At 37.0% G+C, this 27,885-nt stretch overlaps 8 protein-coding genes, 1 long non-coding RNA gene and 1 other non-coding gene across 15 annotated transcripts; 6 read left to right on the top strand and 4 right to left on the bottom strand.

The window, feature by feature from the left end:
- Nucleotides 1–90: 90 nt before the first annotated feature.
- LOC17900281 (3-ketoacyl-CoA synthase 3) lies at nucleotides 91–1,904 on the top strand. Its single transcript, XM_006304406.2, has one exon. The coding sequence runs from the start codon at nucleotides 149–151 to the stop codon at nucleotides 1,580–1,582; it is 1,434 nt and encodes a 477-aa protein (XP_006304468.1). The 5' UTR covers nucleotides 91–148; the 3' UTR covers nucleotides 1,583–1,904.
- Nucleotides 1,905–4,487: 2,583 nt separating this feature from the next.
- LOC17900412 (ankyrin repeat-containing protein At5g02620) lies at nucleotides 4,488–6,648 on the top strand. Its single transcript, XM_006306364.2, has 3 exons — nucleotides 4,488–4,576; nucleotides 4,687–5,162; nucleotides 5,257–6,648. Exons 2-3 carry the CDS (start codon nucleotides 4,820–4,822, stop codon nucleotides 6,543–6,545), a joined length of 1,632 nt encoding a protein of 543 aa, XP_006306426.1. The 5' UTR covers nucleotides 4,488–4,576; nucleotides 4,687–4,819; the 3' UTR covers nucleotides 6,546–6,648.
- Nucleotides 6,649–6,749: 101 nt separating this feature from the next.
- On the bottom strand, nucleotides 6,750–11,406 carry LOC17900074 (probable NOT transcription complex subunit VIP2). Of its 3 annotated transcripts, XM_023789769.1 has the most exons (15): nucleotides 11,180–11,299; nucleotides 10,745–10,870; nucleotides 10,519–10,627; nucleotides 10,263–10,441; nucleotides 10,127–10,175; nucleotides 9,815–10,024; nucleotides 9,261–9,467; nucleotides 9,071–9,172; nucleotides 8,603–8,691; nucleotides 8,351–8,497; nucleotides 7,832–8,257; nucleotides 7,679–7,731; nucleotides 7,558–7,599; nucleotides 7,126–7,264; nucleotides 6,750–7,043 (listed from the first exon to the last, which is right to left on the bottom strand). In XM_023789769.1, exons 2-15 carry the CDS (start codon nucleotides 10,760–10,762, stop codon nucleotides 6,975–6,977), a joined length of 1,839 nt encoding a protein of 612 aa, XP_023645537.1. In that variant the 5' UTR covers nucleotides 10,763–10,870; nucleotides 11,180–11,299; the 3' UTR covers nucleotides 6,750–6,974. The 3 variants fall into 3 exon arrangements, with proteins under 3 accessions (XP_023645537.1, XP_023645536.1, XP_023645535.1); XM_023789768.1 differs by lacking the exon at nucleotides 11,180–11,299 and adding an exon at nucleotides 11,309–11,406 and having other exon boundaries at nucleotides 9,815–10,175; XM_023789767.1 differs by having other exon boundaries at nucleotides 9,815–10,175.
- Nucleotides 10,519–10,599, top strand: LOC111828771. Its single transcript, XR_002832532.1, has one exon. It is a non-coding gene; the product is annotated as a small nucleolar RNA snoR35 (small nucleolar RNA).
- A 607-nt stretch (nucleotides 11,407–12,013) lies between the features above and the next one.
- LOC17898564 (thioredoxin-like 4, chloroplastic) lies at nucleotides 12,014–13,704 on the bottom strand. 2 transcript variants are annotated; one of them, XM_006304151.2, is made up of 5 exons: nucleotides 13,592–13,704; nucleotides 13,073–13,182; nucleotides 12,549–12,974; nucleotides 12,411–12,464; nucleotides 12,014–12,322 (listed from the first exon to the last, which is right to left on the bottom strand). In XM_006304151.2, the coding sequence occupies exons 2-5, from the start codon at nucleotides 13,088–13,090 to the stop codon at nucleotides 12,209–12,211; spliced, it is 612 nt and encodes a 203-aa protein (XP_006304213.1). In that variant the 5' UTR covers nucleotides 13,091–13,182; nucleotides 13,592–13,704; the 3' UTR covers nucleotides 12,014–12,208. The 2 variants fall into 2 exon arrangements, with proteins under 2 accessions (XP_006304213.1, XP_006304214.1); XM_006304152.2 differs by having other exon boundaries at nucleotides 13,460–13,691.
- Nucleotides 13,705–14,962: 1,258 nt separating this feature from the next.
- On the bottom strand, nucleotides 14,963–16,525 carry LOC17897521. 3 transcript variants are annotated; one of them, XM_023790134.1, is made up of 6 exons: nucleotides 16,235–16,525; nucleotides 15,991–16,136; nucleotides 15,843–15,863; nucleotides 15,687–15,707; nucleotides 15,372–15,563; nucleotides 14,963–15,248 (listed from the first exon to the last, which is right to left on the bottom strand). In XM_023790134.1, exons 1-6 carry the CDS (start codon nucleotides 16,327–16,329, stop codon nucleotides 15,175–15,177), a joined length of 549 nt encoding a protein of 182 aa, XP_023645902.1. In that variant the 5' UTR covers nucleotides 16,330–16,525; the 3' UTR covers nucleotides 14,963–15,174. The 3 variants fall into 3 exon arrangements, with proteins under 3 accessions (XP_023645902.1, XP_006305706.1, XP_023645903.1); XM_006305644.2 differs by lacking the exon at nucleotides 15,687–15,707; XM_023790135.1 differs by lacking the exons at nucleotides 15,687–15,707; nucleotides 15,843–15,863 and having other exon boundaries at nucleotides 16,235–16,524.
- A 720-nt stretch (nucleotides 16,526–17,245) lies between these two features.
- On the bottom strand, nucleotides 17,246–18,176 carry LOC17896850. The gene is made up of 3 exons (XM_006306440.2): nucleotides 17,950–18,176; nucleotides 17,581–17,847; nucleotides 17,246–17,408 (listed from the first exon to the last, which is right to left on the bottom strand). Exons 1-3 carry the CDS (start codon nucleotides 18,017–18,019, stop codon nucleotides 17,344–17,346), a joined length of 402 nt encoding a protein of 133 aa, XP_006306502.1. The 5' UTR covers nucleotides 18,020–18,176; the 3' UTR covers nucleotides 17,246–17,343.
- On the top strand, nucleotides 17,801–18,211 carry LOC111828641. Its single transcript, XR_002832455.1, has 2 exons — nucleotides 17,801–17,854; nucleotides 17,922–18,211. It is a non-coding gene; the product is annotated as an uncharacterized LOC111828641 (long non-coding RNA).
- Nucleotides 18,212–19,728: 1,517 nt separating this feature from the next.
- Nucleotides 19,729–24,220, top strand: LOC17898926 (calcium-transporting ATPase 4, endoplasmic reticulum-type). Its single transcript, XM_006306562.2, has 9 exons — nucleotides 19,729–19,817; nucleotides 20,143–21,567; nucleotides 21,678–21,744; nucleotides 21,835–21,956; nucleotides 22,109–22,390; nucleotides 22,477–22,854; nucleotides 22,928–23,037; nucleotides 23,132–23,360; nucleotides 23,440–24,220. The coding sequence occupies exons 2-9, from the start codon at nucleotides 20,155–20,157 to the stop codon at nucleotides 24,022–24,024; spliced, it is 3,186 nt and encodes a 1,061-aa protein (XP_006306624.2). The 5' UTR covers nucleotides 19,729–19,817; nucleotides 20,143–20,154; the 3' UTR covers nucleotides 24,025–24,220.
- A 375-nt stretch (nucleotides 24,221–24,595) lies between these two features.
- Nucleotides 24,596–25,656, top strand: LOC17899360 (NDR1/HIN1-like protein 10). The gene has a single exon (XM_006304081.2). The coding sequence runs from the start codon at nucleotides 24,755–24,757 to the stop codon at nucleotides 25,487–25,489; it is 735 nt and encodes a 244-aa protein (XP_006304143.1). The 5' UTR covers nucleotides 24,596–24,754; the 3' UTR covers nucleotides 25,490–25,656.
- Nucleotides 25,657–27,885: the final 2,229 nt, after the last annotated feature.

Genomic DNA, 27,885 nt, shown 5'->3' with positions numbered 1-27,885 from the left:
ATTGGACGGATATGAGTTGTCAAAAAATGAGAGCTGTCTTTTCCTGCTTCACTGGTCCTCTTATATATCCCACAACAATCTTTCATACATTTTATTTATATAACCATCATCACCGCTTCTCTCTTTATTAACTCACCAAGAACTAATCATGGATCTTCTCTTGATGCTCTTCTCTCTTCTGGTCTCTTACCTTACCTTCAAGATCTGGAAACGGATAGACTCCAAGAGAGATCAAAACTGCTACATCTTAGACTACCAGTGTCACAAACCTTCCGATGATCGTATGGTCAACACTCAGTTCAGCGGTGACGTCATCCTCCGAAACAAACACCTTCGGCTCAACGAGTACAAGTTCCTCCTCAAAGCCATCGTTAGTTCCGGGATCGGGGAGCAGACGTACGCACCAAGGCTCTTCTTCGAGGGCCGTGAGCAGCATCCTACGATACAAGATGCTATCTCGGAGATGGAAGAGTTTTACATTGACACTATTGAGAAAGTCCTTGAGAGAAACAAAATCTCACCTTCGGATATTGACATCCTCGTTGTCAACGTCTCCATGCTCAATTCAACGCCTTCACTATCTGCAAGAATCATTAACCACTACAAAATGAGAGATGACATCAAGGTTTTCAACCTAACGGCCATGGGATGTAGCGCCAGTGTCATCGCCATAGATATTGTCAAGAACATCTTTAAAACATACAAGAACAAGCTTGCTCTCGTCGTGACCTCCGAGTCACTTAGCCCTAACTGGTACAGCGGAAGCAACAGGTCCATGATCCTTGCCAACTGCTTGTTCCGCTCCGGTGGCTGCGCCGTTCTCTTGACGAACAAGCGTAGTCTGAGCCGGAGAGCCATGTTCAAGCTAAGGTGTTTGGTAAGGACGCACCATGGAGCCAGGGACGATTCATTCAACGCATGCATCCAAAAAGAAGACGAGCTAGGCCATATCGGTGTCCACTTAGACAAGACTCTTCCAAAGGCGGCGACTCGTGCTTTCGTAGACAACCTCAAAGTCATCACTCCAAAGATTCTTCCGGTCACAGAGCTCTTGAGGTTTATGCTGTGTCTTCTTATCAAGAAGCTTCGTCAAAACCCTAGCAAAGGCTCGAACGTGGCTCAAGCGGCTCCAAAGGCAGGGATCAAAGCAGGGATTAACTTCAAGACCGGTATAGACCATTTCTGCATCCACACGGGAGGTAAAGCTGTTATCGACGCAATCGGTTACAGCCTCGACCTAAACGAGTACGATCTCGAACCGGCGAGGATGACGCTGCACCGGTTTGGGAACACGTCGGCGAGTAGCTTGTGGTATGTGTTGGGGTACATGGAAGCGAAGAAGAGGCTGATGAGAGGAGACAGAGTGTTCATGATCAGCTTCGGGGCAGGTTTCAAGTGCAACAGCTGCGTTTGGGAAGTAGTGAGAGACCTTAACGTTGGAGAAGCTAAAGGGAATGTGTGGAATCATTGCATTGATGAGTACCCACCAAAATCGCTATTGAATCCTTTCTTTGAGAAGTATGGTTGGATTAACGAAGAAGACGATCCCGATACTTTCAAGATACCCGACGAACTTATGTGAAGTGTTCCACCTTTGAGAATCATTGATTGTAAACATATATATATGCATATATACAGAGAGCTACTCCTTCAAACTTCTGCAAATCCCACAAATAAAGGTGACTATATAGTTTATTTCCCTTTTGTTTAATTTATTTTATTTGTATTTGTTTGTTACCTTTTACTTCTTCTTTTTTTTTTTTAATCTAATTGGATGGGAAAGAAAATATGAACGACACAGAAACTGCAATATAGTTTTCTCTCATTAAAAAGGAATAAGAAAAACGGGTGTAATAATTTTATTTATTGTATACCTTTGGTAAATAATGATAATATTTCGAGAAGCCATCGTATTGTAGTGAATTTTCCCTTAAAAATATATATATATATATATAATGTTATGCTTTTTGTGACATATTTAGTTACTAACTAAATAAAGCATGTCACACTATATATTCATGCCACTTTAGTTATATAACTTTAGCTGTTAAAAGAGGAAATTAAATGTTTATATCTTATTTACTGCAACAGCTTCTTAGTATTTTGTTTTGTAAAAGAAGTGGAGATTTTTATATATATATGTAGTACAAGATCATGGTTACTTATGATAACACCATAAGTATGGCAATTTTTGTTGTATAATGGAAAATAAAATGACGTGTCGGCATTGGAATGGTTGGAAAAGAAAGCTGGTTTGGTAGGGAAGTAAGTACATTCAATTTCGCATTGATATCACACCACCACCCCCGGATTCAGGTCCCCATTTATTTCACAAATTACAAATCTCAAATAATCAAAATTCACACAGGTCACCTTACTTACTAAAAGTATCGAAGCTGCCAAAAATATTATCTTTCGGACAATAGAAGAAACCAGGGGTCAAGAAGAATGGTAATAGTTTGTATCGGCCAAGTTCTTGTATTGGAAAATATTTTCTAGCTAGGTTAGAATTTGATTGGTCTCATCGCTTAGGAATGATCTATTTATTGGTAAGAAGATATATAATGGTCAGTACTTAGCTAGCTATGAAGTCCTTAATATGTATGACTGATGAGGCACTGATGAAGTTATGAAAATGAGAAGAAGACGAGGATACAGAAATAAAGAGAATGAATAATAGTGACAGAAGAGAAGATTATAGATATCGCTCGATGTGCCAGACTCTGATGTATTGTATATCACACAAAAAAAAAAAAAAACATAAAAGCAGCATGTTTAAGTAGTTAGAGTATGAATTAAATTGGTGCCTACTTTCTTGTTGCCTTCTTTATTTGCATGAAGCTCTTCTCTTGTCACTCTTTTTTTTTGTTTTTGTTTTTTTTTAACTTAATCGGTCTTTTATTTCTAAACTGAATTTATATTTATTGCGCCGAATCAAAATTTGATTTGATCTATTTATTTGGGTCGGCGACTTCTGTTTTCTACTAACGTTTTTGAAATTTGTTTAATGTTTTAAAGTTTTTTTCCTTCTTTTATATATATAGAGCAGCAAAGGATAAATCACTACTCTCTGCAACAGTTGGACTTTTCATTAAATCATTCAGATTACTGAATCTTCAGAGTTCTATTAATGGAAAAAGTTTAGGTCAAATATTAGGGTTTAAAAAAATAAAATAACATACTTGAATAATTTGATAGCAAGAAAAAGCAATTTTGATCATGCAGTCATAAATGATATGGGAATACTATTTTATAATAATTGAGCCCACTTACCTTAACCTCAACGATCTTGTTGGACTGCTAAAATACTTTCGTTCCATGGCCTCGATATATATTGTAGCTCGCTTTTCTAAAAGCTCACAAAATCATCTCTGCCTAGCGATTTTTAACTATAGTTAATGAATTAGATGTGGATGTGTTAGTGCTAACGAAACACACAGTACTTTTGATGAAAATCAATACTAAAGTGGATCTTTTATCAGGAAAAAAAAAAAGAGGAAAAGAATTATAAAGACTAAAGTAAAGTTCATTCATATTTTTGTAAAACAAACTAAAAAAAAAGAGGAAATTTATGTGTATTAGTGATTTAGTGTATGTGTTTTCGTATCATCACCAAATTATTCGTTACTAACGACAAAGTAATCCAAACAAATAATGCATCATCGTGTTTATGTCTTTCGCGTTTGTTAAAAGGTAAAAAGCATAAACTAAACACCCCGCGTGTTCATTCATATATAGTTGTTTCAAAGGATGGGAAAATATATGTATCAGTTTCTTATTTATTATTTGTTCCTTTCTATTTCTATTTTTCAACTAATATTGATTCCAAAACTTAGGACATGGTACCTTAATTAAATCCGATCAAATCATTCACGAAATTTATTCAACGTACCATTTTGTTTTTCTATGTTGGTATCTTATTTCCATCATGTTTCATCGTTTATCAAATTACCAAAAAAAAAAAAGAAAAAAAAAAGAAGAGACATATAACAACTAAAAAAGAAAAAAGTGAAGCGCACTTGCAAAAATTAGCGATTAAGATATTCGATTAGCATCAACTGTTTCAAAGTTTGTTTTAATCATCCAAATTAAACCACAATTAACGATCATAACTTCATACATCAGAGGTCATAGCTAAGAAAAGAATCTACTTTACTTGCACTTGTTGGTATATCTTTAAATCAAACAAACAATTTTTTAAAATACTAAATAAGTAGAGATCATTAGAAAAAGGAAAACATTTTTATCAAACAATTTCTTGAAAGGTGTCACTGATCACTACCTTTCAAGAAAGTAGCACAAGTTTATATATTTTTATAATGCTAGCTATAGATTCGTTTACGTTTATTGGCAGATTGATTCACATATTTTTTTTTTTTATAAGTGATCGACGTTGCTTTACATGTGCCTCTCATGTCCAAATTCCCCATTTTCTTATTTAAAAAAAAAAAAAAAAAAAACTTTTGTGATTCTTGTTAATTTCTTCTACTATTCGTCTTCTCTCTTTCTACTAGTTAATCTTTGAAAAACAAGAGCACCAAAATCATCATATCTTCCAAGACCATTCCGAGGCCTGGTATGATCAATCTTTCTTCTTTTCCTTTTGTTGCTTAGTACATGTGTTGTTGTTATTTAAAATGCTCAATGTTTGTATATAATGGTTGTCTGTGATAATGCTCATCGCAGGCCAATAATCTGGGTGGAGGAGATATAGGAGGTGGAAACTGGACCAGAATCAGAATTTGTAGTTTGTAATCTGTCTGTAGAAAGAGATTGATACAGAGAGAGGTTTTCTTAGGGTTTTGTGATTGTATCAAGAATGGAAGGTGAAGAAGACACTTTGGCGGGTTCTAGCATTCTGAAGAAGAAAATGGCTAAACAGCTGACTGGAAAACGCGAAGACACTCTGCTTCATTCAGCTGTGAGACGCGGAGACAAAGACAGAGTTGTCGAGATTCTTACGCAAACCAGAGAGTCTGAGTTGGACGAGCTGTTGGGGAAACAGAACCAATCAGGCGAAACCGCACTTTATGTTGCAGCAGAGTATGGTGACGTAGACATTGTGAAGGAGATGATCAATTGCTATGATCTTGCTCTGGTTGAGATCAAAGCGAGGAACGGATTTGATGCTTTCCACATTGCTGCAAAGCAAGGAGATCTCGGTACGTCTTAAACCCTTTTGAAAATCACCATTAAATCCAGTTGAATGCGTCTTGAGGTTTAGCTTTTTAAAAAAAAATTCCGGACCTTTTACAGATGTGTTGAAGGTTTTAGCAGAGGCTCATTCGGAGCTAGCGATGACGGTGGATCTATCGAATACAACGGCACTGCACACAGCAGCAACACAAGGACACACGGAAGTGGTAAACTTTCTATTGGAATTGGGAAGCAGCCTTGCTGGAATTGCCAAGAGCAATGGCAAGACGGCCCTGCACTCTGCATCAAGGAACGGGCATGTCAAAGTCATTAAGGCTCTCCTGGCATCTGAACCTGCGATTGCAATCAGGATGGACAAGAAGGGCCAAACAGCCCTTCATATGGCAGTCAAAGGAACAAATGTTGAGGTCGTTGAGGAGCTTATCAAAGCGGATAGGTCGTCTATTAATATAGCCGACACAAAGGGAAATACCGCGCTGCACATTGCATCCCGAAAAGGCAGATCGCAGATTGTTAAGTTGCTACTAGCCAACAACATGACGGACACAAAAGCTGTTAATCGATCAGGCGAAACCGCGCTTGACACAGCTGAGAAGATTGGGAATCCAGAAGTGGCTCTTATATTACAGAAACATGGTGTTCCCAGCGCCAAGACCATTAAGGCATCCGGGCCTAACCCTGCTCGAGAGCTGAAACAAACTGTAAGTGATATCAAGCATGAGGTTCACAACCAGCTTGAGCATACACGCGTGACCAGAAAACGTGTTCAAGGTATAGCCAAACAGCTCAACAAAATGCACACAGAAGGTCTAAACAATGCAATCAACTCGACAACTGTTGTAGCTGTTCTGATTGCTACGGTAGCGTTTGCAGCCATTTTCACTGTCCCAGGGCAGTATGTCGAAGACACAAGTAAAATTCCAGATGGGCATTCCCTCGGGGAGGCGAATATTGCATCAACGACTCCATTCATAATTTTCTTCATCTTTGATTCGATCGCTCTTTTCATCTCTTTAGCAGTCGTGGTGGTTCAGACATCAGTGGTGGTAATAGAGAGCAAGGCCAAGAAACAGATGATGGCTGTGATAAACAAACTCATGTGGCTTGCCTGTGTTCTCATCTCTGTTGCCTTTTTGGCTTTGTCGTTTGTTGTTGTTGGTGAAGAAGAGAAGTGGCTAGCTATTTGGGTGACTGCTATTGGGGCAACAATAATGATCACGACATTAGGGACGATGTGCTACTGGATAATACAACACAAGATTGAAGCTGCCAATGCAAGAAACATTAGAAGATCCTCCATCCACAGTAAATCTGGATCATGGGGAATTCCACAGCTTACAGATTCTGATATTCTCCAAAACGAGTGTAAGAAAATGTACGCAATCTGACGTTGACGATATTCAATCCGTTTTCACATTTATGTACACGGCAAGAAGTTGATGTACCTTTTCCTGATATGGTTGATTCAATGAGTTGATGCCGGTGAAGCACTGGTGTTGAGGAGTTACCTGAGATGCTTCGTACCCAAGAAATCGAACAAGGATTAGACCAGAAAGGAAGAAAGTAATCTTAAATGCAACACCAATTCTGAATGGGGAAGAGATGTGCATTGATTTTTAACCTATAGCTTGAAGAGTTTCAGCTATATATGATCAACAACAAAAGTTTCTAGGACTTAAATAAAATAAAAAGCTAATCCCGAGAAAAAAATACATGTTGGACACTGGTTCCTGTTCTATGGATTTCCCAACCAATGGATACTTTGGTAGGAAATTTACATTATAAATACTGATTACTGAAGAAGGGATAGTTTACACTCAATGTTGAGAATCTTGAGATAGGGATGGTCTTTTTTCCAGCATCTCGTAATAGACAACAAAATTTTCCTGCAATGAGATGGTTGTTGGTTCTTCAGAGGGCAAATAAAAAGAAAGATACAATCGATGAGCAGAAATTGGATATACTCACCTTTTGAACGATGTCAAATGAGTTTGGATCAAAACAGTGATATGATCCTCTTTCATACGCATTTGTTTTCACAAGAGATTCCCCGATTCTAATGAACCACAACCTGTGTTCTTTGTGGTAGAACCAACCCCTATTGTACCTGCAAAACAATAAGAATTAGGCAGTGAACCAATCAGTGCATTGCAATCTGATACCAAACCAGGCACAATAGATAAGACAACCCATTTTCAAGCCATGGAGAAGAAAGATGGAATCAAAGTTGATGTTTTGCTCATACTCCCTTTCTTCTTCACATGTGAAGACAAATTCATCTTAAATATACATTCCAAGTTTGATATATGTCAATTATGATGAAATTTTCCCGAAGAAGCATTTTTAAATTCACAATACTAGAGAAACAAAATAAATAAAAATATAATGAAAAGTACATACAGTTCATTTGCCGCATATAATTGCGCCTCATCTTTTGGCATGCTGCACGAGAAAAATTGGTAAGGTTGTTGTGACAAGAGAGCCCATAAACAACAAGTTGTTCAATCCCAAATATATTTACCTATAGAATATGTAAAACAATGTTTCCACCAATAATTTTGCAAAAAGCCCAGGCTGCATCCACCAAAATGAAAATAAAACCAGCTCATGTAAGAATACAAACCTAGAAAGACAAGTGAATGATGGTGTACTTATGAGAGAGTAGAGTACTTACATGTAGAGGTGGAGGGTTTTTTGAGTAGTAACACTGCGGTACACTGAATTCTGGATCACCTTTAGAGGGTTCATTGGACCAAGGCGAGCCAAAAGTCTTATGAAGATTTTCTGTCGAGTTTAAATTTAACCCCAGTGTTGTCAGATCAATCCCAAGTGCCAAAGAAGTCAAGTCAGGGTCTGTCATCTTTATCACACTGAGCAAACCAAGCAAGCCAAACCGATCAGGATTTGCCTGTGTCACCTGCGTTGATTTTAATCCCACTTCTCTGAAAGGTTGGCTAGCAGCCGACATCTGCTGCAAGCGATACTGTGATGTGTTCTGTTGGTGCTGATACTGCTGGATAAGCTGCTGGTCATAACCCATCCCAGTGACAGAATTGGAAGAATTCATAGATCTTAATCCGATACCCGGTGGTCCACCAGCCTGAAATCAATCAAATGTTGTTTAGAAAGAACAAGAACGTTGGTTTCCTGAAGTATACAGCTCAAATCTCAGCCTGTAACAAACTAGACAAACCTGTGAGTGGTAAGATGGATGCGAAGATGAGAAGATGTCAGATCCATGCAAGGAGACACCACTACTACCCACAGCTTGAGCATGTTGTTGTTGAGGACGATGAGATGCGTAAGCTCCAGCTAGGTTAAACCCACCAGACCTTCCCATCTGCAAGTAGCCACTCTAGAGGATAAGTAAGGTAAACGTTTCAAGAATAACTTTCAATGGAAGAAAATTAATCCCAATGACATTTTTTGACAAGCTAAAACTCACAGATAATTGTTGAGATTGCATCATTAAAATTGAATTCTCATGGAGTTGTTCTTTATGATGCATATCCATTGGATAATCAGCATTATTTCCTGTATAACATCAATCAATCTTACCATGACTATACGTTAATCAGAAATCTATTAGTAAGAACAACAAATAAACTGACTGCAGACAGGATGCAAGTGTCAGAATTTTTTTAATAGAAGAACATTCTGTACTAGTATTATAATGATAATTCAAGAGGGTAGTATCATATTGGATTATGAAGATGATTAGTAGTTCTGCTGGGAATGATCACAAAATTGCTCTCTAAATTTCTTCAACACCAAATATTATGCCAATGTGGAAGGTAGATCGTTCCATTTGGAGTGAAAACCTCAAATTCCATAATGCACACAAGTAAGACAGAAACTGAGAATTTTCTATCAAATTGGACCATCTAAAAAAGTTGCAGATCAAAAGGGAGACCTTTATATCCTGGCAATGCTGGAAAATCTTCATTTTGGATACTGAACTCTTGGTTTTGCTGAACTATGGGGCTGATTCCAAGGCCTTGTTTCAATCGAGACCCTACGAATTTTCAGACAAGGACGGAGTATAATTTCGGTTCAAACTGGTAATAGAAAGAAGATAGAATTAAAGGGTTTTTATTACTTACCCAATTGTCCTTGACCGCTGGCAGAGCTGGGTCGGCTTGTGAGCTGAGGAAAATCATTGTTTATGTCAAATGGAGAAGTGTCGTTGGAGTTCATTTCATTCAGCAATCCCATGGAGGTTAGACTGTTCATTGCTTGAACATGATTTTGGGAAAGTCCCCCAGCAGTAGGGTAAGAATTTCCCAGCATCGAAAGAACCTGCGGTGATCCTGAAGGAAAAGGATAGAATATAAGAGTCTACACAACACATATCAAGATACGAAGAGACATATATATATATGTGCGGTTATTGGGTTATTGGGTTTAATTGATCTTTAAAATCCAACAAAAGCATGTGTTATTGGATCATTATTTTTAAAATCTGTGTCAAAATTTGATGTGGTTAGTGATTCCCAAATACTAATTGAAATCCGATGTTATTCGTTTAATAATTTCTTCTTGGATATAATAAGGATTTGACTTCACATACACTAATGGATTTGTATATCAAATTAATCCATACAAATGCGTTACAAAGTTAAGCAAACAGCAGAAAAGGATACAAATCATAAAGTACCTTGTGGAAGGACCCCGCCCATCAGGCGATTTTGTCCAATATTTCCAGATCCACTATTCACCCCCATATTCATCCGCGAACCAAGACTCGGAATCGATAATCCTCCTCCAGAGCTCAAATTCCTACCCATTGTGCCTCCACCGACCATATTCCCCATGGAACTTGTCATTCGAGAACCTGCATTTCCCAAAATTGGAGAAACTCCCAATCCTGGTATAGTAAAAAATTTACCAATTGGTGGCAAACGTAGGAAAAATCTACTAAAAGCGATTAGTGTTACTACTGACTTAGGGTTTCCAGCAGAACTTATACCTCCCCTGTTAGTGAGTCCTGAGTGTCCATGAGAGCTACCATGAGATATCTGCAAATGAGAATCCATAAGCAAACTTTATGGCAAAGCGAAACCAATTAGTCATTTTTTCATTATTTTCAAATATGCATGCTACACCTGAGAGAGTGCAACCGGAATATTGCTGGATGCAAATCTTCCATTCGAAATACTTCCATTTTGTTGTTGGACACCAGCAGAAGGAACACCATTTAGACCTGGATTTCTTGATCCAAGGGAACCGGACAAATTGGGAACATTAAAGTTACCATGAATATTGTGAAGGCCTTGAATCGATCCTATAGAGAAAACAAAAAAAACTTAGTATAAGTTGAGAAGAATGCAGACGGAAATAACTCGGGAAACATCTACCCACCAGCATGATGGAAGACTGGAGACGCAGCCCCAGACTGACCAGAGAAAGAAGAAGTAAATGTTCTCCCTGAACCGTCCGACAAGTTCGAGGTAGACCCGTTAATTGAGGACTGAAAACATCAATGTAAATAACCACTAGTCAGAGGATTGATAAACATCAAATATCATACAAGCTACATTGACAACACTGCACTGCATCACATTGATATAAAGGCATAAGGAAGTACATTAAGTAAACTTGACATTTGCAGATATTAATCAACTCCACAAGCAAAAGTTCATCCGTAAACCAAGCAGGATCCCTTTCAGTGAAAGCAGGACTGAAAGATTGCAGTCGTAAACGATTAATTGGCCTGAAACGAATGATCCAACAAATGGTGAGGCATCAAATACATGGAAAGGGAACAACTTTGAATCGATCACAGAGCTATAAACAGTACCACTTCAACACATCCGAATTTTACATTACAAACAATCAAAACCCCTTCAGCAAGTGAATATGAATTAAGACAAAACAGGATTGAACAGTCTAATGGCAGCAACCAGATTAAGGGTTCAATAGAGAAGACAACCATTGCGATATTGGAATAAAAGGATGCCCACAAATAAACAAAAACCCTAAAACACTCAGATTTATAATCTGCAGCCAAACGAAATAGAACCTGACAATAGTAAGGACCCAAAGGATGAACAAAGCAACACAATCTTGAAGCTCCAAGGATCAGAATTCTCGAAGAAGGAGAAGAAATCGGAAAAAAAACAAAAAAAATCGGATCTTTTGTAGGACTAACCGGTTTTACTGTAATATGTTTCGGACCGTCCTGCTTCGGAACTCGGAGGCGAACAGAACAAATTAAAGGGAGCCTTTTTTTTGTTTTCTCCTCTACAAGTGTATTGGTATTTTAATTTCAGGGTTTATGAGCCAAGAAACATGTTTTTTAGGTAAATCATCAAATGCTCATAGTAACTAGGAATTAGGTTTACTGTATATGCACATAAAAATATTTATTTCTACAATAATAAATAAATGTATAATTTTTACCTTTTTAGTTAGGTTTAATATGTTGAATAATTTAAATGAAAAAGTTGTCAATATATTTCAATTTCATTTTTTAAAACAACATAAATTTGACCATATCTGACTGAGATTACTAACTATACAGTATCTAGTCAATGACTCAATGTGAAGAAACTTTAGTTATAAATAACAGTATAAATGGTCATGACAAAATTCGCGTGGTCTTATTTACTGATCTGAGCATCAAAGAGCTGTCGGAAACAACACTGTATCGGCGTTTATGAGTCTAGCATGTGTTTCTCTATTTGTCAGATGGGATTTATAGTCATACTACTATGAGAGTAGTTGCAATCTGGTTTCTAGATCCTGCTGTATATATTGGAACCAAAATTATGGTGAAGAAACCAAACTAGTAAGCTACGTATGAAAGCTATATCACTGCAGATTTTGGACATATGTTACATATGTGGCTAATGAATGAAGACATAAAAGGCAAGCAAAAATGAAAAAGATATCAAAATGTTGCACCCGTCTTATTCAGTATGATACCTATAAGGGATTTTAGGATACAAGTATACAACATGTTTGAGGATGTTGTGCTGTTCAATCTAGCTACATCATATTCAATGATATGGGAAAAATACCCCAGAGTGCGGTTTAATGGAATGGTGCTTCAAGATTCCGAGGACGTATATTTGAGAATGGCAGCATCAATCCTCTCCTTGTCTCTAGTTGCAAATGATTCTAGGAGAACTCCGTTTTTGTAGAAGTGAAAGAGAGGAACCGCCTGAAGATTGTAGTAAATCAAACTCTTTACTATGCAGTCTTGTTGTTGAATCTTGTTTATTTATACCGAAATTCGAAAGAGGGATTACCTTGATACGGAGCCTTTCAGCGACTTCAGATTGTTCATCATATTCGTCTACCACCTGCAAAAGGCATTTAAGCTATCATCACTAGATAGTTTCTTCTACTTCTACTTCTCCTATCTTGATGAAAGATCAAAGACTCACATTATGCTTAAGGAAGATAACAGGAGCTTCTTGGTCACCAGATTGCTTGCATAGCTTTGAGAAGCCCTGCTCTATGTATTTACAACTCCCACAGGCAGTACGATAGAAATCAACCACAACCAGAGTGTTGGTTTCTTTCGATTTTTCAAGGACTCTAAGCAATTCATCATCTGTCTTGAACTCAGTGACGCACTCCACAGGACATAGATCATCATTTTCACCACATAAGTCCACTTGGTTCTCCTGACTTAAGCTCTTTGCTCTCCCACGCTGAAGCTTCCAGCCCAATGTGATGTTTATACTCATGGATGAACCTACACCTCTTGGAAACGACAACCTGACTCCAGCGTTGCGGCAGATCCATCTAGAGTTTGCAACAGTATTTATATCTCCCCCATTAGTGAGTCCTGAGTATCCATGAGAAATCTGCAAATGAGAATAAGAAATAAAAAAAGGCAAACTTTAATGCAGAATCATAGCAAGCAAAAGTTCAACACATTAGTCTAAAGAGATGTGGGTAGTACATTGAGTAAACTTGACATTTGCAGAGATGAATCAACTCCACAAGCAAAAGTTCATTAGCAAACCAAGCAGAGAAGTGAACTCAGATTGCACTCGTAATTAGTTGATTGGCCTGAAACGAACGATTAGTTGGTGAGGCAGGAACCAGATAAACGGAATAATACATTGAAAGGGAGGAACTTCGAATCAATTACAGAATTCGAGTACAAAACAGAACCATATAAACATGTCGAACAACCCATTCAGGAACTCGCAGAGAATTAAGACAAAACGGGCAACCAGATTAAAGGATTCAATTGAAAAAATCAACCGTTTCGGAATCGGAAAATAAACGAAAACCCTAAAGAAATCAGATTTTTTGTAATCCGCAGCGAAACAAAGCACACTACCTGGTATTAATACTATGAACCCGAACGATGAACAGAAATAAAAACTCAATCTTGGCACACCAATGGTCGAAAGCCTCGAAGATAAAAGAAGAAATCGGAAAAATAAAAATCCGTCCTTTTGTACTACTTTACCCGATGATCTCTACTCTCTATAGTTGCTCGGACCGTCCTACTCGGAAACTCGGAAACTCGGAAACTCGGCGAACTTGGTCCCGGTTTTGTCAGCCATGGCATATATATCATATGACCAAAGTGTACGACTTTTGACTTTATGATTTATCTTCTTCACTTTATTTTCGACCACAAATCCAAATTTCGTATCTTACTAGTTATTAGGCCCATGCAACTAATGGCGCTACTACAACGTCAAATAATTTATTTGAATAATAATTATTGTATAAGTGGTATATAAATTTGGTGTACCTTAGATGATAATTTATTTTCTTTAAAAAAATGTATTCGGATATAAATATTTAATTTAGTACTATATGTTTGTTTGAGTTGGATACTCTTAAATTTTGTGTTTATACTTCTCAAATGAGATTTAATGTAATTAAATCTCATCATGAAACCAAATTTTGGATTTGATACTCTTTTAATCAATTTCAATATTGAGTTCGATACTCTGTATGACGCTATTCAAAAGCAACATATGTAGAAGTGGACAATACTTTAATATATCAATTAAAAAAAACACTTGAACCATAACACACACATTAACTGATTAACTTTTAAAAAAAAAAAAGTACACAGCGAACAGGATAATAATAGTTAATAAATGGTGAGCTTCTCATGAGGTGATGATGGCGATGATGTTTGTTTTCAGACATGATCCTCGTTTTTGGAAGTCTGTGTTCCCGATGACTCATTGACTTTTTCAGTAGCAGCAGCAGTACTTTTTTTTTTTTTTTGTCACCGTAACAGCAGCAGTACCTTCTATAAAAGAACATTATTTTAGCAATTTATTACTGATAAATTTCAACTAATCTATTGAGAATGTTAATATAGTACTTTGAGCAGTTTTTGTTTTGCGCTTGAGATGAAAAACGTATACAACAGTGAAGACCACAAGTACTGCGAAGATAATCCCATAAAGGGTTTAGGGCATCTTCAATGCAAATATCTTAGGATGTATCTTACCCTAAGATTTGCAAAGAGAATACCTTATATAAGATTTTTTTTTTGCAAATTTTAAGATAAGATACCTCCTAAAATGCTTGCATTAAGGATAGTCTTACATTTTATTTTTCCCTTTTTTCTCTTGCTAAAGAAATTTGAAAAAGATTAATATAAGGTGATATATATTGTACTTGTGAATTGTGATCGAACAAGTAATAATTATGTTCTTGAATATAATGAGAGACTTCTTGTTTTGGAGACAAATATTCAACTTTTAATGTACTATTTATTTGTTGTTGGTGGAATTCAATTTAATTTTCATTGTTATGTTAGGTGAGTTGGATATTTTATTATGCTTATCGAAATTGATACTCTTTTCATCAGTTTCATTGTAACCAAATTCATTATCAACCCCAAATTTAAAATTTAAATTTACACTCTCCTAATCAACCAAGATTCATAACGTAATTCAACACATCGTCACAGAACATATATAACATAGAATTAACTAATAAATAAACCACACAAAGAAAAGGATCGAATATATCTTTAGCTCCCCCCGCAAGATGATTGATATATGAAAGCCATAGTGATGTTTAGACCACATCCTCTTTTCTGGAAGTTTGAGTTTCGGATGAGTCGTTGATTTTTTCTTTAGCAGCAGCAGTGTCTTTATACACATCAAAAAAAAAAAAAAAAAAAAAAAAAAAAAAAAAATTTAGCAACTCATTATATATAAAAGAAGTACTAATATATATATATATATATCGAATGAACTTTTTGATAAGTTTACCTTGTTCATCAGTGCTTTGAGCCTTCTTTGCTTTGCGTCTGAAGTATAAAACTAATAAAATGTATACAACACAGATTATCGCAATGCCAACCACAATTGCTGCTATGATGATTCCGACAAAAGCTCCAACAGTCAATGCTCCTATTTTCTTGATTTTCTTGATCTTGTTGATCTTATTTATCTTTTTTGCAACTGCAATTTTTTTTAAAAAAATTGTATATAGTTTTATCAAATTAATGTATTAATTAAAAGGCTTAAGTATATGTGTTCGAAAAGCATGAAAATTGAAGCAATTTTTTCAACATCAATTCTTACTCGTTTCTTTCTTCTTTGGACCTGCAATTTTAATTAAGTGTTTACACTATGTCAAAATCAATGTACGATGAAAGACTTAATTAATATATGTGTTCGTAAAGTATGAAAATTGAAGCAACTTTTTGACATCTATTGATCCTATATATATTTTCTTACTCGTTTCTTTCTTCTTTGGACCTGCAATGTTTTAATACTAATGTCAAAATTAATGTACTTTAAAAGGCTTAAGAATTAATATATGATCAAAACATAATAATATGAAACAATTTCTTTAGTGTAGATCATCTTTTTCTTTTTTGTTTACCTTTGCTCGGAGATTTCTTAGAAGCTGATCCTTTATTCACGACTGCTCCTGAGCGAGCGACTCTGGCTAGAAGACGACTTCTTACTACATCTTCGACAACGACCATCGGCGATTCTTGATCCATAACATATGATTCATCTTCTTGTCTAAACAGAGATAAAGCAGAGCAGTGTTTTAGTTTCAGCCATGTGAAAAAAAAAATATATATATATATATATGTAACAGAATTGTCAAGTGTTCTTACTTTGAGACAGCACTTCTCGTGGAAATAGAATATCCAGAAGTTAGAGAAAAAGACACGAATATGAAGAAGACGACGAAGATGAGATTGGAAGCCATTGAAACCGTTGCCTTGTGTTTTTGACATGAACACAAGACTTTGCTATATGTAGCAAAATTTTCTCTATGTGGCCTATTTGCGTCTGCTCAGTGCTCACTTATTATATTTGTCAACTTGTAGTTTATAAACTGAGATAGCTGGAAGTGCTTTGTGGACCGATTGATTGGTAAGCTGTCTTTGTTGGCCTTCTTGATTATAAGCTTTAGGCTGTCTGTGTTTGACTAGAAAAAGCTTTCTTAGGTTTGTTGATATGAACATGTACAACAGGGATATTTATATACTCATCAAGTAGTAACCAATTTCCATGAAAACTACGTACGACTTACAAAAATCCCAATACAATAATACATTGCTTCATAGATATTGGTTTCTAATAATTTAAAGAAACCTCTAAAGTGTAAAATCCACCAATAAGTTTTGGGCATTGTGAAAAGGAAATTAATGGCTTTGGATAGCAAATTAGCAATGTATATTATTTTTTCTTTTCTATAATATTATCATAAAGATAAGACCAAACAATTAGTCTTTTTTTATTTATTAAAGTCTTATCTGGTTTTTTAATGGGGAAAACAAATGTTGATGGACAAATGCAAATATCTTATTACTTATGGATTTTTTGTTTTGAAATATTAAATAGTCAAAAGAATTTTAAAATGATCTTTATATCTTCTTATACCAAATTTTATTAAATATTATATCATCATGTATATCTATTTGAAATTTTGATAGACATGATAAATAAATTTATATCCAAACATAAAATAAATATTTTAACATTTTCAGTTTTTTAAAAAGATCTATTAGCCATTAGTTGGATAAAAGAAAAAAAAAAGCAGATATATATAAAATCTGAGAAAGATACAAATGTGGCCACGCGAATCCTAAAACATGTAATGATAAAAAAATCATACCATTAACAATAAATAAAAGAAAAGATTATGATCAGAACCAAAGATTAGTAATTACGAATACAAGTGTATGTATCAAACATTGGTGTCGCCATTTGAAAGCTTTCAAGCAGGAGCACTCATGGCAACAGGTTTTGTCTTCACATCCATTCCATAGCCCATCTCTTCTCCTATTTAATTACATATATCGAACCAAATAAGTACTAGTTTTAATATTATCTGCAATCTCTGTAGATGATCCAGAATACTGGTCTAATTACAAAATGAATTAATAATATGTATGATGCATATATGTTACATTAATTATGATATAGTAAAGTTTTCATGCAATATGATATATACCTGGATAGGGTTTGGCAAGGGCTGCGTTGATGGCCTTTTGTCTTCGGACGAAGAAAATCCAAATTCCAATGGCGACACAAATAACAAAGAAGAGACCAACAGATAGGTCTATGATCGTTGCGAAACCGTTGGTTCCAACGCTGCCTTCACCGGTAACACCGCAGTCGAGTGTGATCCTATTAAACTTGTCCCCATTGTCCAAATTTTGTCGCGTCTGTTCGTCGTATAAATCTTCCCGGCTCGGAGATGAACCACAGCCTTGTTCCCCTGATCGGTGAGAATAGGTATTTCAATTTTATATACACATATTATATAAGTTAAAAGTGCAAAATGTGTCGTAGATGTTTAAAAGCAATAAGAAGAATATACCAACTGTGGATCCAACAATAGCAATAAGGGCGAAGAGAAAGATAAGAAGGACGATACGGAACGAGACCATTGTTGGGTGTATAATAGAAAAAGACGAATGAATCAGTATTTTTCCATTAACGGAGAAATTTGTACATGTTGTATGTCAATGTATATGAGTAACTGAGTATATATATATATATAACATAAGAAAAGGTTTGATGTATAATGGGATGCAAGTCATCAACTTCCCGTATTTTATCCGTTCTAGAGTTTGATTCAACTATGAAATTTATAATTTAACACTTTACAGAAGTAGTCCACCATATTTTTATATGAATGAATTTTTAGAAACGCAAAAATGAGGTTTTTTGGTTTGCGAAATATATAGTCTGACATATGTATAAAGTTTTGATATATATGTTTTTGGTATCGTAATTGTTTTGTTGAACATTATACTCACTGAACAATTCATGACTGACTCTTAAATTCGTAATGGTTTCTGAACTCTCTGCATCAAGAAGCTAAAAACCCTCATCCGTCCAAAAAACGTACATGCAATTATATAGAGAAGTTGTGTTGTTGTGACTTTGTGGGATGCAAGTTATCATCTTTGCCCATTCTATTCCTTCTAAATATTAAATGCAACACATGCCTTTAATAACAATTTTTGTTTGATAATATTATAGCTTTCATTGCAGATTCAGTCCAAAATTTGATATATAACTAATACCAAAGATTCTTTTATTTTATGTGTTGTATTTTTAAAATTTTTATTTTGACATGAACATATTTGCATTTGAAAAGATCGAAACTTAACATAGAAGAAGCCAAGTAAGGTCATATTCATGGTGGGCTATTTTAAAGCCCAAGTCGGAAAGTAATGAGATATAGGTCCTAAATTTATATAAAACATTTGGGCCTTATGTGATTAGCAGAGCAATCGGCTTGGCATAGTGTTATTTTCTTTTCTTTTACATCTTTGGTTTAATTAATTATATTATTTTTTAAAATTAGTCACACATAATCAGGATATTCCTATTTGGGTTTAAAAAGGTTAAGGTAATGAAACTAACAAGTAATGAAATCTAAATGAATGAGGTAGAATATCCAACATTAATAGTTAGATTTATATTTATATCCTATCTCTCTAATTTTAATGGGGCAAACTATATATACACTTTTTTACTTAATAAATAAATAAATTTTTATAATTTAAAAAATACCTATTACAATATTTGTCAATTCAACTTGGCAAATGAGGAAGTAGGAAACCAAAATGATCAAAACTAGTTTTTCTGACTTTTTCATTTAAAGGTTGAAAAGCAACTTGGCTAGTTACTTGTAACCAATGAAAACTCGCCATGTGTCACTATTGGCGTGGCAGAGCCAGTCCCATGTGATCGCCGTGTCCACGTGACGTGGCTGAGCCCATCGACGTTGGAATCTCTAGATTGCTTCTCCTAAAGCAAATATTCGCACATTTAAATGTTTTACACTTCTCCTCTTAAAAATAATAAAAACTTATTTAAATTAACAGATCACCCCCCTAAAACAACAGAATTACACTCTCAGTCCCTTAAGTAATAGACTAAGCGAAGGACTTTGTTGTTAAACAAGAAGAAGAATAAGGATTTAAATGCAATATCTTATGAGATCGTGTCCCCGTCGCTTTCCAGGAAAGATACAAGCCATTAAACTCTTAAGAATAAAAACCTATATAAATAATAAAAACAAAATTTATATAATAAGATATTCAACAATACATATTGAATAAATATATATATGTAGAGGCTCCCTCAGAAGTAAGAAGAAGAGAAGTATCTGGAGAGAGGCGTACGATCTCCGCATCGAAGAAACAGTACGGAGTTTTATCCGCGCCCGTTCTGGTGAGTTTTTTTTTTTTCTTTCTCTTTCGGAGATCTCGTAGTCTTGTGTTCTTCGCTCTTCTCGGAATTTGAGTTTTGGAATCTTCGTATATCATCGATTTTTGTTTTGACGTTGATCTCTAGTTTTGTTTTTATGCGGCCACTCGAAAATTTCTCGATTGTTTTTTCAAATCTGATGATTTGTTATTATTCTCTGGTTGGTTGATAGTTTTCAATTTCAACTTCGGATTTCAATCTCTGTTTTCATATACTGTGTAAAGTTGAAGCTTACTACTAGATTGATTGTCTTTCTGGGTATATAATTTGATCTTGTTTTGTTTTTCAGTGGAAGATAATAATGGGGAAAGGAGGTGAAGACTGGGGTAATAAGCAATCTAAGCATTCTGAATTAATCAAGTCTGATTCTTTTCCTGCTTGGGCTAACGATGTTGCCCAATGCGAAGACAAATTTGGTGTTAGTCGTGAGAAAGGGTTGAGTACTGATGAGGTCTTGAAGCGCCATCAGATCTATGGTTTGAATGAGTTAGAGAAGCCTGAGGGCACTTCTATTTTCAAGTTGATATTGGAGCAGTTCAATGATACATTGGTTCGTATTCTTTTGGCGGCCGCTGTTATTTCCTTTGTCTTGGCCTTCTTTGATGGCGACGAAGGTGGTGAGATGGGTATCACCGCATTTGTTGAGCCGCTTGTCATTTTTCTCATCTTGATTGTTAATGCTATTGTCGGGATCTGGCAAGAAACTAATGCCGAGAAGGCCTTGGAAGCTTTGAAGGAGATTCAGTCTCAGCAAGCTACTGTCATGCGTGATGGCACCAAGGTTTCCAGTTTGCCTGCAAAGGAGCTTGTTCCTGGTGACATTGTGGAATTGAGGGTTGGTGATAAGGTGCCTGCTGATATGCGTGTGCTTTCTCTTATCAGCTCAACTCTGAGAGTCGAGCAGGGGTCCTTAACAGGAGAGAGTGAGGCTGTGAGCAAAACCACCAAGCCTGTGGATGAGAATGCCGATATTCAAGGAAAGAAATGCATGGTCTTTGCAGGAACCACCGTTGTGAATGGTAACTGTATATGCCTAGTCACAGACACTGGAATGAATACTGAGATTGGAAGGGTTCACTCACAAATTCAGGAAGCTGCACAACATGAGGAAGATACTCCTCTGAAGAAAAAACTTAACGAGTTTGGGGAAGTTCTGACTATGATTATTGGGTTAATTTGTGTGTTAGTGTGGCTCATCAATGTCAAATACTTTCTCTCCTGGGAGTATGTTGATGGCTGGCCCAGAAACTTTAAGTTCTCCTTTGAGAAGTGCACATATTACTTTGAGATTGCTGTAGCATTGGCCGTTGCTGCGATTCCAGAAGGTCTCCCAGCAGTTATTACCACATGTTTGGCGCTTGGCACACGGAAGATGGCGCAGAAGAACGCTCTGGTTAGGAAGTTGCCCAGTGTGGAGACTCTTGGATGCACTACTGTAATATGCTCTGATAAAACTGGAACTCTGACAACCAATCAGATGGCTGTTTCAAAGCTTGTTGCTATGGGTTCTAGGATTGGAGCCCTCCGATCTTTCAATGTTGAGGGGACTTCATTTGATCCTCGGGATGGAAAGATTGAAGATTGGCCAGAAGGTCGGATGGATGCAAATCTTCAGATGATTGCAAAAGTTGCTGCAATTTGCAATGATGCTAATGTCGAGCAATCTGATCAGCAGTTTGTGTCTAGGGGGATGCCTACTGAGGCAGCTTTGAAGGTAATGCATTAGCGTGCACCTTTCTCTTCTTAACTAAATTGACAAAAAAGACTTCTTTGCTCGTTGCCCTTAAATGATTTTTCTTTCTATTGGTGTGTTTATTTGAGCAGGTTTTGGTTGAGAAAATGGGATTCCCTGAAGGATTAAATAAAGATTCGTCTGATGGCGGTGTCTTACGTATGTATCCTGAATTATATTCGGTTTTTTTGTTTAAACAGTTTACATATGCTTAACGCCTGCACTTTTCCTTTTTTATTATTATTGAAGGTTGTTGTCGGCTATGGAGTGAACTAGAACAACGGATTGCCACCCTTGAGTTTGACCGTGACAGGAAATCAATGGGAGTTATGGTGGATTCCAGCTCAGGAAAGAAGCTGCTACTGGTCAAGGTCTGTTTTTCATCATTTATCATATTCTAGCTTCCGAGGTCGAGCTTGTGAAATCAGTGTGGCTTGTGCTTTGGTTCTTGCATCTAATTTGTTGAGAAAACATTTCTCCCCTCCTTTTCAGCACCTAAGAAACCAATTTTGAAATTATGCAGGGTGCGGTAGAAAATTTATTGGAAAGGAGTACACGTATCCAGCTACTTGATGGTTCCGTTCAAGAGCTTGACCAATACTCAAGGGATCTTATTTTACAAAGCCTCCATGATATGTCCATGGGTGCATTAAGGTGTCTCGGATTTGCGTACACAGATGTTCCATCAGATTTTGCCACTTATGATGGCAGTGAAGACCATCCTGCTCATCAGCAACTTCTCAACCCATCCAATTATTCGTCTATTGAGTCCAATCTAATATTCGTTGGATTTGTTGGTTTAAGGGTGAGTCATGATCACCATGATATTATATGTTCTTTCCAGATCCTCAGTAATAATATTTTCATTCTCTACCTATTCAATGATTGAAGGATCCTCCAAGGAAAGAGGTGCGTCAAGCCATTGCAGACTGCAGGACAGCAGGTATCCGGGTCATGGTCATTACCGGAGACAACAAGAGCACAGCGGAAGCAATCTGCCGTGAAATTGGCGTATTTGAAGCAGATGAAGATATCTCCTCAAGAAGCTTGACAGGAAAAGAATTTATGGATGTTCAAGATCAGAAGAATCATCTAAGACAGACTGGAGGGCTCTTATTCTCGAGGGCTGAGCCAAAGCACAAACAAGAGATTGTCAGGTTACTTAAAGAAGATGGAGAAGTAGTTGCCATGACTGGAGATGGAGTCAATGATGCTCCTGCCCTGAAGTTGGCTGATATTGGTGTGGCTATGGGGATTTCCGGCACAGAGGTATTGTATCTCTTCTCTCATCTTCAACCATGGAAAGCTCCATTAGCTTTCTAAAGCTCTGGGCATTTTGTAGGTAGCAAAGGAGGCATCTGACATGGTGTTGGCAGACGATAATTTCAGCACTATTGTTGCAGCTGTTGGTGAAGGCAGGTCCATCTATAATAACATGAAGGCCTTCATCAGGTGAGTCTTCTAATGTTACATACATATATGCTTCTTTGTATTGGTGGCTTGAGTATCATACTAAGCCTATATATCTGACTATGATGAATCAAAGGTACATGATCTCTTCCAACATCGGCGAGGTTGCATCAATATTCTTGACAGCTGCTCTTGGAATCCCAGAAGGCATGATCCCAGTTCAGCTTCTGTGGGTGAATCTTGTAACAGATGGCCCTCCAGCTACGGCTTTGGGATTCAATCCCCCTGACAAAGACATCATGAAGAAGCCTCCTCGTAGGAGCGATGACTCGCTTATCACTGCCTGGATCCTCTTCCGCTATATGGTAAGCAAAAACCGATTTGTCTGACTTGTTCATCTTCTGGGGATTTTTGTAACTGACTATTATGGGTACGTACCTACAGGTGATTGGAATGTATGTGGGAGTAGCAACAGTGGGAGTATTCATCATATGGTACACACACAACAGCTTCATGGGCATAGACTTGAGCCAAGATGGTCACAGCCTTGTGAGCTATTCACAGCTCGCACATTGGGGCCAATGCTCTTCGTGGGAAGGCTTCAAAGTGTCTCCGTTCACAGCAGGCTCTCAGACTTTCTCATTCGACTCAAACCCTTGCGACTATTTCCAGCAGGGGAAAATCAAGGCATCAACACTCTCCCTGTCGGTGTTGGTGGCCATAGAAATGTTCAACTCCCTGAACGCACTCTCAGAAGACGGCAGCCTGGTGACGATGCCACCATGGGTGAACCCATGGCTGCTCCTGGCAATGGCGGTCTCATTTGGGCTCCACTTTGTGATACTGTATGTTCCATTCTTGGCTCAGGTATTTGGGATAGTGCCACTGAGCTTGAACGAGTGGCTGTTGGTGCTGGCTGTGTCGCTTCCTGTAATCCTAATAGATGAAGTGCTCAAGTTTGTAGGAAGGTGTACAAGTGGCTACCGGTACTCAATTCGCACTCCGTCCGCTAAGCAAAAGGAGGAGTAAGAAAACAAGAATTGAAATCATAAGACTCTTAGTTTTAGCTGAAATTAACTTTGTTGGTCTAAGTCTCTCTCAGCCTTGGTTATTTAATTTTTCAAAAACGATAATTTATTGGTTTGATATAAAATGTTTCTAATTTTTTTTGGTTCATGGACATAGTAGAAAGATGAATGTGTCAAATCAAATCTTTCATTGTTTATCCATGCTTCTTTACTTGGTCTTGGTAAAGTAGATCAAATGGTAGATTTCGAAATAAAAATTCTCTAGCAGATTCAACAGGTTCTGTTATTTAAAAAGCTTGAGAGGATTTGTAGTTCCCAGCTAAGTCAACATGAATCTACTCAAATTCACTTTCTTATTGCCAAGGCGAAGAAGAAGAGAAAACAAATGATAACATCTTTTTAGCAAAAGTTGCTTGATTTAGTTACAAAGACATAACAAAAACAAAATTCATTTTATGAAAGTGCAACTGCTATAATAAGAAAAAAAAAAAAAAAAAAAAAGACGCGTGAGAAATTATTAATAAGATCGCGTGAGAAAGTATTTAATAAAATCGAGTTTCCTTTTTTGGGTTAAATTACCTTTTTTTCCTGCTTCCTTTTACTTACTTGTATTCTCTTCTTCTTCTTCTTCTTCTTCTTCATTCTTCATCACAAAGATTCAGAAACGGTCTTCGTCTCTTCAAATCCCTAAGATTCCAAAAAAAACAAAAGATAATCAAATCAATCAAGCTATGCAAGACCCTTCGTCACGACCCGCTACAGGTTACCCATACCCGTATCCATACCCGAATCCACAGCAACCACCCGCCGCTTCCACCAACGGCTACCCTAACCCCGGAGCCGCTGCTTACCCTTACCAAAACCATAACCCATACTATGCTCCCCAACCGAATCCACGCGCCGTCCTTTTCCGTCGTCTCTTCATCGTCTTCATGGCCTTTCTCCTAATCTTAGGCCTCATTCTCTTCATCTTCTTCCTCGTCGTCCGTCCTCAGTTACCAGACGTTTACCTTAACTCCCTCTCCGTCTCCAATTTCAACGTTTCCAACAACCAAGTCTCTGGTAAATGGGATCTTCAGGCCCAGATTCGAAACCCTAATTCCAAGATGTCACTCTACTACGACTCTCTTGGTTGCCTTCTCTATTATCACCGTGCACCTCTGTCTGATACGAGGCTACCGCCGTTTTCTCAAGGGAAGAAGGATCAGACGGTGGTTAACGCTACGCTCTCTGTTTCGGGGACTTATGTTGAAGGTCGCTTGGCTGATGCTATTGCTAAAGAGAGAGGTGCCAAAGGAAGCGTTGAGTTTGATTTGAGGATGGGCTCTTTTGTTACTTTCCGGTACGGTGCTTTCCGGAGGAGGAGATATGTTTCTGTTTATTGCGATGATGTTCCGGTTGGTGTTCCCCTCACTAGTGGCTCAGGGAAGATGGTTGGTCCGGCTATGAGATGCAAAACTTATTGAGCTTAGTGAGTGACTTTGTGAGTTTGTTTCTTCTCTTAGGGGATTATATTTACTTAACCAATATTTTGATTCTCAATATATCAATTCCTTGTAAATCGTCTATGTTCTTTTCAATTTGGATGATGGAATGAAAGTAAAAAAATTCAGCTTTTCTAGCTTTCTCATTAGCTATAATGTGTTTTTGATGTTTCAGTTCTTTACTATGATTTGGCTTTTTCCTAGCATGATTCTTAATGATGTAACTGCAGCCAATAAGAATTAGATTGTGTCATGAATCTTGAACAATCATCTCTCAAACGATTTGGTACTTGTGAGTTGTTATTAAGATTTCTATTGGCGTTGATTCTCGAAAGATGAATGTCGAAAGATGGAAACTTGTGTGCCATGATTGAGTCACTTTTGGGAATGTATCAAGTGTTGAACCTTTTTGTTTGGCAATTGGTGGGTTTCTTTCTCTGGCAAGTCATATGTGCTCCACTTTGTGATACTGTATGTGCGGGCATACTTGCCTCAGGGGTTTGGGATGGGGCTGCAGGTGCTGTACTCAACTCGCACTCAGGATTACGTTACTAGACTCTTTAGATTTAGCTGATATTAACTTGTTGCTTAACTCTCGGCCTTCACTGCTATGCTTCTTTACTTGTGAACGAACTATTTATATATGGTCGACCAATTTGGTTTATTAGGTGAGAGATTAAGGGGTGATCTGGTTTGGGTACAAACTCAATCAGAACAGCGACACGAATCTCTTTTCTCTGTTTTCAACCCCTGGTTTCATTTTGCTGCAGACTGCAATATAGTAGTCGGATTCTAATACCATAAAATATATTTGCAGTCTTGGAAAAGCTAGAGTTAAAGTTACTTTCAACACCGTTTGATTATCGCCAATACCAAGAAAAATTAAGCAAACTGGTTCATTCCCATTAGATTTTCTAAGCACAAGTTTGCAAAAAATTGAACTACTACTACTACTACATCACATTGGCTAAGAACAACAACAAAAAAAACAAAAGCAGTAGCTCTAGCTTGACCTTGCTTGCCTAGTTCTAGGCTCTAGCGCTGCTTGCTTCGCACATTCCTTGAAAAAAAACACGAAAAGTTGGTTGTGATTCGCAAAATCCGTTAAAATAAGAAGAGAATGGTACGATATATTTTCTCTGTAAGATGATGTGATGAAGAAACCACATTCTGGAGTAGGCATGTCAATTAGGGCTAAAGCCCGCGGGCTAGTCCGGCCCGGCCCTAAAAGACATCGGGCTCGGACTTAAATATATATGTCCAGAAAAAATCGGGCTTTTTGGGCTAAGCCCTTTCCGGCTAAAGGGTTTTCTGGGCTTAACCCGGTCGGGCTCGGGCTGGCCCGAAAAGCCCTTAAATAAATATATTTTTATTTTTGTAAATATTGTAGTTTGAATAGAAGATTTGATTTATGAATTAATTTTTCATTTTTACTTACTAGCCTTACTTAATACTTTTAAAATCATTATCTATCATATTTTCTATTATTTATATATGTCAAAACTGAACAAAACTAAAATTATATATAGATATTGACTCTATCATCTATTTTAAAGTATTTTAATTCCATGTTTTATTTGGGTTAAAGTGTAAATAATTTATTTAGTCTTCAATTTTTCTCTTAAATTAAGTTAGTTTTAATGAATATTGATAAGTTATTTAAATTTTGATACATTATTTTTATAGTATACTTTTAAATATTGTTTTTTAAAAACTATTATGAACTTAGAAGTTGATTTTTTATCGTTAGTTAAAGCCCAAAAAAGCCCGAAAAGCCATGTAGCCCTGTTAGGGCCGGGCCGGGCTTTGAAATATAGGCCCGAATATTTTTCGGGCCGGGCTCAAATATATGAGGGCTTTACGAGTTTTGGGCCGGGCCGGGCCGGGCTAACCCGATTGACATGCCTACTCTGGAGTGGTCAACTGGTCATGCGCAAAAACAAATCTGAGATTTTGCGCCCATGAGATCAGGAACAATTGCAATTGATTTTGGTTCGGTTTACATGGTTTTAAGTTACGCAAACCGACTTAAATTAAATATTGAGAAAAAGAAAGAAAAAAACATTAAAGCCACGCGACGAGTTTTTGAGAAAGAAGTGCGTTGAATCAAATAGGCACGATTTTGGGGATTATAGCATACAGGAATTGCATACACTCGCGCAACGCGCACTTTGTGCGAGTGGGTATAAAATAGAGCGTTTTGATTGGCTGAAAAAAACGAAATAGTAGTGATGCTCCTCCTCTCCTATTTTGTATTATTTGTAACTTTTCATCTTTTTCTCTCCAACTGTGTGAACAAAGTATGAATATTTCGGCGGAATTCTCAAACAATGGTCGTGAGATGATTTGGAAAATCTTTTTATATATGCTTCTTCCTC

This window comes from Capsella rubella, unplaced genomic scaffold (assembly GCF_000375325.1).
Source record: "Capsella rubella cultivar Monte Gargano unplaced genomic scaffold, Caprub1_0 scaffold_1, whole genome shotgun sequence".
Classification (NCBI taxonomy): domain Eukaryota; kingdom Viridiplantae; phylum Streptophyta; class Magnoliopsida; order Brassicales; family Brassicaceae; genus Capsella; species Capsella rubella.
Note: the sequence above shows the minus strand (reverse complement) of the source record. Positions and strands in the feature narration are given on the sequence as shown.

Bases quoted from the DNA above. Each gene is read 5' to 3' on its own strand.
- LOC17898564 (XM_006304151.2), bottom strand. The intron at 12,465-12,548 runs GTGAGTCTTTGA...TGCCTTTTGCAG, and splicing joins TTATCTTCCTTAAGCATAAT to GTGGTAGACGAATATGATGA. The intron at 12,323-12,410 runs GTAATCCCTCTT...TACAATCTTCAG, and splicing joins CTGAAAGGCTCCGTATCAAG to GCGGTTCCTCTCTTTCACTT.
- LOC17900412 (XM_006306364.2), top strand. From the start codon at position 4,820: ATGGAAGGTGAAGAAGACACTTTGGCGGGTTCTAGCATTCTGAAGAAG. The intron at 5,163-5,256 runs GTACGTCTTAAA...GACCTTTTACAG, and splicing joins TGCAAAGCAAGGAGATCTCG to ATGTGTTGAAGGTTTTAGCA.
- LOC17900281 (XM_006304406.2), top strand. From the start codon at position 149: ATGGATCTTCTCTTGATGCTCTTCTCTCTTCTGGTCTCTTACCTTACC.
- LOC17896850 (XM_006306440.2), bottom strand. From the start codon at position 18,019: ATGGTCTCGTTCCGTATCGTCCTTCTTATCTTTCTCTTCGCCCTTATT. The intron at 17,848-17,949 runs GTATATTCTTCT...CTCACCGATCAG, and splicing joins TATTGTTGGATCCACAGTTG to GGGAACAAGGCTGTGGTTCA. The intron at 17,409-17,580 runs GTATATATCATA...GTAATTAAATAG, and splicing joins CCTTGCCAAACCCTATCCAG to GAGAAGAGATGGGCTATGGA.
- LOC17900074 (XM_023789768.1), bottom strand. The intron at 10,442-10,518 runs GTGGGTAGATGT...TTTTCTCTATAG, and splicing joins TCCAGTCTTCCATCATGCTG to GATCGATTCAAGGCCTTCAC. The intron at 8,258-8,350 runs GTTTGTCTAGTT...GATTGATTTCAG, and splicing joins ATCCATCTTACCACTCACAG to GCTGGTGGACCACCGGGTAT.
- LOC17899360 (XM_006304081.2), top strand. From the start codon at position 24,755: ATGCAAGACCCTTCGTCACGACCCGCTACAGGTTACCCATACCCGTAT.
- LOC17897521 (XM_023790134.1), bottom strand. From the start codon at position 16,329: ATGGCTTCCAATCTCATCTTCGTCGTCTTCTTCATATTCGTGTCTTTT. The intron at 15,708-15,842 runs GTAAGAAAATAT...TTAAAATTGCAG, and splicing joins TCCAAAGAAGAAAGAAACGA to GTCCAAAGAAGAAAGAAACG. The intron at 15,249-15,371 runs GTAAACTTATCA...ATGTGTATAAAG, and splicing joins TCAAAGCACTGATGAACAAG to ACACTGCTGCTGCTAAAGAA.
- LOC17898926 (XM_006306562.2), top strand. From the start codon at position 20,155: ATGGGGAAAGGAGGTGAAGACTGGGGTAATAAGCAATCTAAGCATTCT. The intron at 21,568-21,677 runs GTAATGCATTAG...TTATTTGAGCAG, and splicing joins CTACTGAGGCAGCTTTGAAG to GTTTTGGTTGAGAAAATGGG. The intron at 23,361-23,439 runs GTAAGCAAAAAC...ACGTACCTACAG, and splicing joins GGATCCTCTTCCGCTATATG to GTGATTGGAATGTATGTGGG.